Here is a 12,481-nt window from a genome sequence, read left to right on the forward strand (position 1 = left end):
CTTCTTTAAAGAGTGCATCATATTGTTTCTAAGTGATCACATTTGCCCAGTCCTCTTTCCCAGTCTCTCTCCCGTAAGCATTTGAATGGCCTAGAGCAAGGGGGCAAATGGAAGCCCTTGTCCTTACACCTCATTCATCAAGAAAACAAAATTTTAAGTAAGAGGTATTATATCTTCCTACCTTGACAAGCATGTCATAATGATTTGTATGGCTAGGCTTGAAATGGAATCTCTTACACTCTGAAATCTGTACTTAAACTGCAACGAGATTGTCCTCCAGCATCTGGCTGCTTCTCTTCCCACGCACGGCTTTATCCCTCTCTGTGCTGGAAGCCAGTACTCGTGAGTGGACACCATGCTGGGGCTGCTCTTAGCTTTCAGGCTATGCACACCAAAGGCCCAGTTTGCTTGAGAGATAATGGCCCAGGAGAAAGGCCCAAGAAGAACTTACAAATGAGCTTTGGGACCATTCGAGCAGGAAATTTTGGTGTCTTTAGTACCAGGAGTGTGGTTTATTTTATTTTATTTTATTTTATTATTTTATTATTTATTTTTTTAAAAGATTTTATTTATGTATTTGTCAGAGAGAGAGAGAGAGAGAGAAAGCACAAGCAGGGGGAGTGGCAGGCAGAGGGAGAAGCAGGCTCCCTACTGAGCAGGGAGTCCAATGTGGGACTCGATCCCAGGACCCTGGGATCATGACCCGAGCCGAAGTCAGTTGCCTAACCGACTGAGCCACCCAGGCGTCCCAAGAGTGTGGTTTGGAGCAAGAAGATATGTTATGTCCGGTATTTGGGTGGACATCGTTGTAACTACATGGCAGTTTAACTCTTCCCTTAGCCCACTCATATATCCTTTGTCCTTCCAAGGGGATCTGAGGCTACTGTCTAATATGCAGACTTCAAGGAACTCGCTGTGTACTACATGGGCTTACAGCAAAAGAAGCTATTACAAAAATATGCTGGGTATTAAGAGAGAATATGCATTGGGAAGATGTGCCTGGAGGAATTAAGGGAGTCTTTGACCTTAGTGAGGCATTCAAGCAGTCTAAAAGGAAGAGTATTTTACCACAGCTCAGCTTTGGGGGCAAAAGGAGGAAAGGAAGAGCATCTTAGTTGGCAGCAGCAACCTGTTCAAATGCACAGAAATCTGAATAAGCAGAGCAAACTGGGAAAATGAACATAAGTGATTTGGCCTGATTTGGGGCTGCAGAGCAGGCAGCGGCTCGAACACATAATACTGGATGATCCCAAGTTACCAAAAAGAGCAACAAAACTCACTTGCACAATTTCCTAAATGCAGTGGCTTAGGATGAAAGCCTTCTCTTGCCAATGTACTTACTCTCCCTTCTTCTCTCCAAAGCTTCCCGCTGCACCTACCAGCACCTGGACTGCACTCTGGGACAGAGTCTCATTCCTATATTGTCTCTGGTAGCTTGCCTAAAACAAATGTGCAAATTATTATATAGCATGGATAACAATAACAACTTAATATTTTCTTTATGGAAAAATAGTCTGTAGAAAGAAGTCAAAATCCCTAAATATCTACTGTCTCTATAAAAAGACTGTTTCTATGCAGTCCAGACCTTGCAATCAGTGCAGAAGGTCCGTCTGGACTTTGGGTAAAACTAAACTGGTTCTGTGGAAAACTAGGTTCCTGCAAGATGTTAATTAGGCTTTCAAAAATAAGTGGTGTTCTGTGGCCACTTAAATGGCCAAATAAATATGGGAACTTCCTGCTGCAAGTATATCCTCACCTTAACAGTTTATAATGCATATTAGAAAATTAAAGACTGAGAAATCCTATAGTAGAGAATCCTGGTTTATATCTTTAATTTCATTTTCCCAAATATTTTGACAACACAGCTCTGTTGTCTCCAGTCTGTTATAAGCATTAAATGAACTGCCACTGTTGTACAGAAAACAGTCATTTGCTAATTTGGCCCATATATTGAGAGCCCACTTTGCTCCCCGGCACTACCTCTGATGCTGAAGAGGCCACTGTGTGACACTGCCCTGGCCCCATTGTGCTGAACACTGTCAAAAATCACTGTATGGACTAACTTCCTAAATTGGAATGTATGATATAACTAAAGACTTTTGCTTCCATAGAACATGACTTGTCAGCACAATCATGTATGGATCTTTTTTAACATTTTAATTTATTTATTTGTCATAGAGAGAGAGAGAGAGAGAGAGCACAAGCAGGGGGCGGGGCAGGCAGAGCAGGCTCCCCACTGAGCCAGGAGCCCAACGTGGGACTTGATCCCAGGACCCTGGGATCATGACCCGAGTCGAAGGCAGACACCTAACCGACTGAGCCACCCAGGCATCCCTCATTTATGGATATTAAAATGCAGCTCTGCTCTTGAGGGATCCCAGAAAGGGGTAGAACTAATTTTAAGAATGAGGGAACAAAGGTTATTTGTCTATAACACAGGAACTCAACAGAGTAACACTGTTCTTCTTAAACTTAAAGTACTTATAAAATCATGTGAGATTAACATATTTTCAATATTCTCGAAGGTAAACACCATAGTTTGTAGAAAAATAAGGAAGCTGAAAGTAGTATGGAACTCATGAAAGCTTAGCAACACAAATGACAAAACAGACTCTAGAAAAATGTTAATTCTTAAATGATCATTCATACCAAAATGTAAGAAGAATTTAGAGAATGGTTGATTCCCTAAAATAACTGCCATTTATTGAGCTCCCTACCATACTATTAAATTAACTGATTTACATATATTTTGCAAAGAATCATTTAATCCTTACAGGAAATTTATGGGGAAGATATTCTAATCTGCATTTCACAGAGAGAAAGCTGAGGCTCAAAGAGTTAAGTATTTTTCCCAAGATCACATTAGAAACTCAGTTCTCTCTGAATTTAAAGCCTGTCTCCCCTTCCCCCTGTTATATTTGGGGGATGTTGCCTCTCCTATACCACTGTCTCATCATGCTGTGCTTCCTCTTCTAATGTACAACAGTAGAGAAAGTATTGCCCAGTTAATAGTAACTGGCTGAGTTTTAAATAAAAGCTCTCAAAGCTTTGAGAAGTATCATAGACTTGTTAATATTATGGTTGGAGCAGTGAGCATCAGAATTGAGGTTGCAGAAACCAAATTAGCAAATGAAGGTAAACATGAAAATATGTCTAGAACAAAGAAGGGCTAAAAAGATGTGAGATGAGATAAAGAGCTAGAGAACAGAACAGAAAGATCCAACCTACTTTAAAAAAATAGGATTTCCTGGTTAAGACCCAATACATACCACAAAATCAACAAAGATATAATGGTAGAAAACAAACATTTAGGGAAAAGTATGTGGAATGTATATTGCAGAAAACATAGAATATCACAAGGGGAAAAATATAGGGGGTCCTGCAGTTAGCATTTTCCTCTTTTACAAGTGGGGAAAATAAAGACTAAAAAGAGTAAGTCCTGAGTCACATTATTAATGAAAGCAAGACTTAAAATGGAGTCTCCTGTATTGATTTGGAGGGTTCTTGAATACTATATAAATTAAAAATCTGGAAGTGACTCAAAGATATGATATCATAAAATCTGCTGGTGGAACAAAGCACTATATGGGCATAAGTTCATCCTTCATGGCACTGCCTCAATTGTTTAAAGAAATTATTTATGTCCTTGGAAAAGCTGCCTTTGAGAGTCAACCTCTCTGCCAGGACTAATGCTGAAGAGAGAAAAATCGTACCCTATAGACCTTCCATTTCCCAAGTTAGAATGAACACATAGAATGCTTGGAATTCTGTATGGCTGTAATAGCCAAGACATGCATGAGAGTTCCATATGCAATGAGGAAGACCCACCATGAACATTTTGAGAGCGTAAGTCATGGCAACGAGTCCAGATCCTGACCTGGATAGTAAAATGGTAATTAGGCTATTAGCAATTTCCCACAGAGTCCAGTATGCTGCTGTGCCACAGAATTTCTCTAACTTTTATCCAAAATTGGATCTGAAAACTAGTCTCTACCTGCAGTTATTAGCAGAGCTGGTGGTATCTTTCATGAAAAACTGGTGTGGACCCAGAGATGGGCAGTGTTGTAGAAATGGCTGCATGACACACCTGAAGGTTGAGTTCTGCTGTAATTCCTGCCTTGGGGGGTCTGGATTTGGGTTCCCAAATCCTCTTAATAAAACACCTTTTATTTAGGCTAATTTAGATGGATCTATTTCCCTTTTCTTTTTTTTTTGGCAGTCAAACAGATTCCTAAGATAATGCCAAACTTCCTTTTGCCTTTGTAACAATCTATTAAGCTATGCAGGTAAGCCTAATCAAGATGTCTTTAGTGAAGGAAAAAGTTTTCAGGATAATTTTAGCCCAAATATCATTTAAAAGTGTATGATCAAGTACTAACTATTTGTGCCGACAAGAGACGTCTGTTGGCCAGCTCCATTGCTTCAATGTTAAGGGTCTCATCTATTTCCTTGTTACAGTCTAGACATGTCACCTTTTGATGTTCTGTTGGGTCTCCTTGGCTCAACTAAGTGAAACAGAAATAAAAGCAAACAAAAAAAAATACACGAATATTAACATATTGTTTAGCATAACCCTCAAGCAATTCACCTAAAAATTTAGTTTGAAAAACTATAGAAAATCTGTTATATACAGAAAAAGTGTTCAGATGAGTTTCCTCATCATTTCACAGTTATCTAGAAGGTAAAATAATTGCCAGTTTTGGAGGAAAGGAGTTATATTTTTATGTTTACATGGCATTATTGACATTTTATAAAAGCGACCACATATATGATCCCACTTTAAACCAATGATTCTGGAAGTGTGGTCCCTCAGCAGCCTCAGTGTCACGTGGAAATTGTTAGAAATGCACATTCTCAGACCCCAACACAGACCTGCTAAATCAAAAGAATAGGGCAGAAATCTGTGGTTTTATAAACCCATTCCATGATTCTTGCTGCTGATAAAATTTGATAATCACTGCCTTAACCTCATCACTTAAGGTAGAGTAGAAGGTGAACTTAGCATTGGGAGATGGGGATTATGGATAACTTCATTTTACCATTGAGAAAAGCTGAAGCTTAGAGAAAATAGAAGATTTGCTCAAGATCATAAAGCTATTTATTAAGTGACAAAGCCATGATACGAACCCAGATTTTCTGAGTCCAAGGCCAGTGCTCTATCTATAATACCATAATATCCCCCATGTTTAATTATCTACCTTCTGAAACAGATCGAGTATCAGAGTGGTGGCCTCAACCTTGACTTTGCACTAGAATCAGCTGGGTAAATGGAATAAAAACACATATTCCTGGGATCCACCAGACCATCTGCATTATTAGAATCTCCTCAGTGGGGCTGGGAAATAAAGCCATATTTTGATAAGCTTTCTAGATGAATCTGATGCAGTCAGATTAGCAAAAAGCCACAGTTGGGAGCTACTGTAGAAAATAATTGGATTTGACTTGGTACTTGTCTTATCCAGAAATCCCGGCACTGTTCTGTAGGCAGAAGGCTTGGTTCTGAGTCTCCATCTGGAGCTTCAAGCACTGGTTAGTGGATATGAAATGGATTTTGGGGAATCCTACTTTATAGAAACATTGATCTTATGTCTACACTCGTAGAAGTTGGCTCCTTCTCCTATTGTATGACTCAGCAAAACATTGCAAAAACTGCATCATACAGTATGCATTGAAATATTGCATTGAAAACTGGATGTAACAGAGGAGATAACAAAGCAGCAGTAGCATTGAGAAGATTCCAGAACAACTTTTATTATTTCTCCTTATGGCAGCCATGACCGATTGGGGAGTTACATACCCTTCAGTGACTAAGAAGTCTGACCGCAGAGATTCTAAAGCATATCTCAGAAGCAGGAGGTGACATCTCACCCACACCTAAACTTATGATACTGGCTTTGAATTCTATTTGATATCAAAAAATAATATTAATCATAAGTGAGGGGCTAGTAAGTACTTGGCATATATGATAGTGTAAACAAATGCTAAGTAAATGCTGAACAAAGGCACCTGTCCACTGTCAATCTAATAAAAAACTAGCCATTTTCTCAGGCTCACTTTCCTCTTTTATGGCACCTTTTATAGGGAGCTCCAAAGCACTGCTCCTTCTTTTGAATTTACCCTAAGATTCCTTTCTATTATTACAGTGGGTTACCAATACAACTTCTCCATCAATTACCAGTATTAAAACTGTGAATATTTGTAACATTTAGACTTACTTCAGGTAATGATATCTACTTTGAAGGAGTAAACAAAGGATATGACTTGCTTACCGCATATGGGTTTTGAAGTATAATTGCTTTCTCAACCATATTCCAATCCGCATTAGCAAGATCTTTGTCAAATTTGAGTGCAGAGGCTGCAGATTTGGTTAGCTCTTGAAAGTGTTGAAATGTACAATAAAGTGATTTATATTTTGTTGATGTGACATCACGAAGACCTTGGGTATGAAGAGTATGTTTTATCACTAATAAGGATACCACCATTTTGATATTGATTATATAGTTTCCTTTTGTGTCTACTGCCACCAACTATTTTTTATTGAAGTTAAAGACTCAACATAAATTGTTTAATAATGGAAACATTAACAATTTCAAGCTTTTCTACTTTCATACTCCTCAGAATAATAACAGTAAAGTTAATATTTATTGAGTGCTTACCATATGCTGAGAAAAGACTTCTCAGCACATTGAACGTATTAAATCTTTGATTACCTTACCCATCTTTTAAAAGTCCCTTTTTCTGGTTTGATAGATGAAGAGACAGAAGAACAGAAGTGTAATGATTAATTTTATGTGTCAACTTGACTGGGCTACAGGATACCCAGATATTTTGTAATATTATTCTAGGTGTGTCTGTGAAGGTGTTTCTGGATAAGAATAACATTTAAATTGGTAGACTGGGTAAAGCAGATTGCCCTCCTCACTGCCAGCAAGCCTCATCCAAACCATTGGAGTCCTGAATAGAACAAAAGAAAATTCGCTCTCTCTGACTTATGGTCTTTGAGTTGGGACATCACTCCTCTCCTGCCTTTGCATTTGGACAGGAAGTTACACTACTGGCTTTCCTGGATCTCAGACTTTTGGACTGAAGGTCTTGGGACTTCTTAGTTTCCATGATCACGTGAACCAATTTCCTATAATAATATAATATACATACGTACACAGAATAGATGACACATACATATATAGGAGATATACATGTAGGAGATATATATCTGTGTATATGTATATCTGTACTTCCTACATACACATTCCTGACATATGTATCCCATATATATGTATATATTTACAAATATACAGAATATAGGTAAATATACATATATTTAGGAGATACCTATTAAAGGATGTATCAGTATAGATATATACATATATATATATCCTACCTAAATGTAATTCATGTATATACATATTTATACATATATATATATATATGATAAGTATATATATTTATCTCCAGACCTCATTAAGGTTTGAAGGACTCTTCCTATCAGACACAAATTCCTTCCTTGGAAAGCAATAATGTTCTGCGAGCAAATGTTCACTGCTCTCAATGCAAATAAACTCATGCTCCTCAATAAGAATTTTAAGTTTATTTAGCTATTAAGTAGAACATACGATACTCTTTGCAAAACTCCCCCTCTTTAATCTTTTCTTCCCAATTTACTGTGTTAAGGCTCAGAGAATTTTAAAAAGAAAAGAGAAAAGGTTTTGTTGCAAATACAAGGAAGGAAGGTAGATTGGGTAGTGCAATGTCATCCATAAAGATGGAGTCTCAAGACTGATTAAAAATGCCATTAGATGAAAGCTCTGTGTAACAGAAAGGGTGACAGAGCATTTGGGAATATAATGGATTGAAAGCATCAGGGCTATTTGTTTCTAGTTCCTCAACTGCCATTACCTCGTTGCATGACCTTGGGCAGGAACTTTTAACTCTCTAGATCTCCATTCTTCCCCTGTTAAAAAGTAGACGATGAAAATGGGCATACTGTATAAGGCAATTGCCTCCTACAACTGCTATTTCCCTCATACCATGCAATCAGTTATCCACAGAACAAGAGTTAACCATTTAATTACACTTACTTGCTTAAAACTGGCCAAGGACTTCCTCTTGCCCTTAGAGTAAAATCTTAAAATCCAAGGCCCTTCATTACTTAACTCCTTTCTACCTCTCCCATCTGGACATTCTCCACTATCTGCTTGTTCTCAAAGGGTCAAACCCTCTTTCCTTGAACACACTCAGCTTCTAGCTTCCTCAGGAACCTAGGACCCATTGTATTTTCTATCTTATGCATGTGTGACTTGTTTACTTTGATGTGCATATGACTCTCTGGTCCTGCCTCATATGACCTGTTAACTGTCTGTTTCTCCTTTCACCAATGTAAGCTCCATGGATATAGAAATCCTGTCTGTCTTCAATGCATCATTATCAGAATAGTGCCTGGCAGATAGAAGGCTTTCAATAAAAGTTTGTTGAATAATTGAATAAACTTATTGTACTATTTTATTTAACCTAGACTAATGCAAATAAGTAATCTTTTTAAATTTACAAGCTTATTGGCCTAACCTGTTCATACGCTTTTTTAAAAAATTTATTTATTTGAGAGACAGAGATAGTGAGAGAGAGCACTAGTGGGAAGGAGGGGGAGAAGCACACTCCCCACTGAGCAGGGAACCCAATGCAAGGCTTGGTCCCAGGACACTGGGATCATGACCTGAGCCAAAGGCAGATGCTTAATGGACTGAGCCACCCAGGCGCCCCTGTTCATATGCTTTTATACAGAGATCCAATTTCCTCTTCAATTAGACACTTAATTTTCATTTATGTGGCTTCTTTCCTCATTATTAGCAATTCTTTAGCATTTTTAGAACGTCTGTCTCTTCACTCAGGAATAGTAATTACTAGGGGTTACCTAGTAAGTAGTAGGGCTTATCTAGTAATTAGTAATTACTAGGGCTTACCTAGTTTACTAACTGCCATTGGCAAAATAAATCTATTGACAATCAAGGTAACTAAGCATACTGACACTCCATGAAATAATACCTAGAATAGAAAAAAATACAAAGTAAGTATTCATGATAATTTCTTGTAATATATTCTATATTTACCAGTGTAAATTAAACTAGGTTGTACTAGGTCAATAAATGCTCATAGTAGGAGAGAATTTGAATGTCAGGCATGATGAAAGTACTCTGGGGATTCTCTATCTTCCTGCACATATTTTATCCATGTTTTTGGAACAAAATCAAGACCCAGGACATATGGTTTGACAAGTAAACATATAGAGACATCGGGGGAAAAAAAAGCTTGTCCCTAAATTCCATTGTTGCACTTTTTGGGCCTTCAGATATTGGGTGCTTCATATATTTTAACCAGTTTAATAGTTGTTTACTATAGAAAATAGGTCTGATATCTTTTATTCAGCATGGTTAGAGTCAGAATTCCACATGCATCAGTAATTTGCTAAGAGTTCCTGAAGCATTCTAATGTGCCTTCAAAGTTGAGGACCACTAAGTTAGTTAATTTAATAGTAGTACAAGCTAACATCTCTATAGTAAGCACAGAGCACAATATGTCAGGCTTATTTAATCCTCACTACAAGTCTATGAAGTAAATACCAATATTGTCCAATTACACAAGTGGGAAGCTCAGGCAGTAACTTACCCACGGTCATTTAACTTGTGAGTCCTAGGGACAGGATTAAGTTATTTTTTTACTTTATTTTATTACATTACATTAATCACCATACATTACATCATTAGTTTTTGATGTAGTGTTCCATGATTCATTGTTCGCATATAACACCCAGTGCTCCATTCAATATGTGCTCTCTTTAATACCCATCACCAGGCTAACCCATCCCCCCACCCCCCTCCCCTCTAGAACCCTCAGTCTGTTTCTCAGAGTCCATAGTCTCTCATGGTTCCTCTACCCCCTCTGATTTCCCCCCCTTCATTTTCCCCTTCCTACTATCTCTTCTTTTTTTTTTTTTTAACATATAATGTATTATTTGTTTCAGAGGTACAGGTCTGTGATTCAACAGTCTTACACAATTCAGAGCACTCACCATAGCACATACAATGTCTATCACCCAGCCACCCCATCCCTCCCACCCCCCACCACTCCAGCAACCATCAGTTTGTTTCCTGAGATTAAGAATTCCTCATATCAGTGAGATCATATAATACATGTCTTTCTCTGATTGACTTATTTCACTCAGCATAATACCCTGCAGTTTCATCCAAGTTGTTGCAAATGGCAAGATTTCATTCCTTTTGATGGCTGCATAATATTTCATTGTATATATATACCACCTCTTCTTTATCCATTCATCTGTCGATGGACATCTGGGCTCTTTCCATAGTTTGGCTATTGTGGACATTGCTGCTATAAATATCAGGGTGCACATACCCCTTCGGATCACTACATTTGTATCTTTGGGGTAAATACCCAGTAGTGTAATTTCTAGGTCCTATGGTAGCTCTATTTTCAACTTTTTGAGGAACCTCCATACTGTTTTCCAGAGTGGCTGCATTCCCACTAAAAATGTAGGAGGGTTCCCCTTTCTCCACATCCCTGCCAGCATCTGTCGTTTCCTGACTTGTTAATTTTAGCCATTCTGACTGGTGTGAGGTGGTATCTCATTGAGGTTTTGGTTTGGATTTCCCTGATCCCGAGCAATATTGAGCACTTTTTCATGTGTCTGTTGGCCATTTGGATGTCTTCTTTGGAAAAATATCTGTTCCTGTCTTCTGTCCACTTCCTGATTGGATTATTTGTTCTTTGGATGTTGAGTTTGATAAGTTCTTTATAGATTTTGGATACTAGCCCTTTATCTGGTATGTCATTTGCAAATATCTTCTCCCATTCTGTTGGCTGTCTTTTGGTTTCATTGACTGTTTCTTTTGCTGTGCAAAAGCTTTTTATCTTGATGAAATCCCAATAGTTCATTTTTGCCCTTGCTTCCCTTGCCTTTGGCGATGTTTCTAGGAAGAAGTTGCTGCGGCTGAGGTCAAAGAGGTTGCTGCCTGTGTTCTCCTTTAGGATTTTGATGAACTCCTGTCTCACATTTAGGTCTTTCAACCATTTTGAGTCTATTTTTGTGTGTGGTGTAAGGAAAAGGTCCAGTTTCATTCTTCTGCATGTAGCTGTCCAATTTTCCCAACATCATTTGTTGAAGAGACTTTCTTTTTTCCATTGGACATTCTTTCCTGCTTTGTCAAAGATTAGTTGACCATAGAGTTGAGGGTCCATTTCTGGGCTCTCTATTCTGTTCCATTGATCTATGTGTCTGTTTTTGTGCCAGCACCATACTGTCTTGATGATTATAGCTTTGTAATAGAGCTTGAAGTCCGGAATTGTGATGCCACCAGCTTTTCTTTTCGTTTTCAATATTCCTCTGGCTATTTGGGGTCTTTTCTGGTTCCATACAAATTTTAGGATTATTTGTTCCATTTCTTTGAAAATAGTGGATGGTATTTTGATAGGGATTGCATTAAATGTGTAGATTGCTCTAGGTAGCATTGACATCTTCACAATATTTGTTCTTCCAATCCATGAGCATGGAACATTTTTCCATTTCTTTGTGTCTTTCTCAATTTCTTTCATGGGTATTTTGTAGTTTTCTGAGTAGATTCTTTGCCTATTTGGTTAGATTTATTCCTAGGGATCTCTTGGTTTTGGGTGCAATTGTAAATGGGATCAACTCCTTAATTTCTCTTTCTGCTGTCTTGTTGTTGGTGTATAGAAACGCCACTGATTTTATATCCTGCGACTTTACTGAATTCCTGTATGAGTTCTAGCAGTTTTGGGGTGGAGTCTTTTCGGTTTTCCACATAAAGCAGCATATCATCTGCAAAGAGTGAGAGTTTGACTTCTTCTTTGCTGACTCGGATGCATTTATTTCTTTTTGATGTCTGATTGCTGAGGCTAGGACTTCTAGTACTATGTTGAACAGTAGTGGTGATAGTGGACATCCCTGCCATGTTCCTGACCTTAGGGGGAAACTCTCAGTTTTTCCCCATTGAGAATGATATTCACTGTGTGTTTTTCATAGATGGCTTTTATGATATTGAGGTATGTACCCTCTATCCCTATACTCTGAAGAGTTTTGATCAAGAAAGGATGCTGTACTTTGTCAAATGCCTTTTCTGCATCTACTGAGAGGATCATATGGTTCTTGTTCTTTCCTTTATTAATGTATTGTATCACATTGATTGATTTGTGGATGTCGAACCAACCTTGCAGCCCAGGAATAAATTCCACTTGGTCGTGGTGAATAATCCTTTTAATGTACTTTTGGACCTTATTGGCTAATATTTTGGTGAGAATTTTTGCATCCATGTTCATCAGGGATATTGGTCTGTAATTCTCCTTTGTGATGGGGTTTTTGGTTTTGGGATTAAGGTAATGATGGCCCCATAAAACGAGTTTGGAAGTTTTCCTTCCATTTCTATTTTTTGGAACAGTTTCAGAAGAATAGGTA

At 38.1% G+C, this 12,481-nt stretch overlaps 1 protein-coding gene across 1 annotated transcript in view; it reads right to left on the reverse strand.

Moving 5' to 3' along the window:
- The window catches only part of SLC9C1 (solute carrier family 9 member C1), a 72,241-nt gene that overhangs the window by 29,905 nt on the left and 29,855 nt on the right, over window positions 1-12,481 (reverse strand). The window contains exons 10-13 of the mRNA XM_088022900.1: window positions 8,958-9,039; window positions 6,270-6,436; window positions 4,380-4,505; window positions 1,342-1,439 (exon numbers count right to left, since the gene is read on the reverse strand). Of these exons, the coding sequence (XP_087879026.1) occupies window positions 1,342-1,439; window positions 4,380-4,505; window positions 6,270-6,436; window positions 8,958-9,039 (473 nt within the window). The remainder of the gene's footprint in view (window positions 1-1,341; window positions 1,440-4,379; window positions 4,506-6,269; window positions 6,437-8,957; window positions 9,040-12,481) is intronic.

Source organism: Eumetopias jubatus, unplaced genomic scaffold (assembly GCF_037043125.1).
Source record: "Eumetopias jubatus isolate StellerSeaLion01/CBP00866 unplaced genomic scaffold, mEumJub1_p1.0 scaffold_1, whole genome shotgun sequence".
NCBI lineage: Eukaryota > Metazoa > Chordata > Mammalia > Carnivora > Otariidae > Eumetopias > Eumetopias jubatus.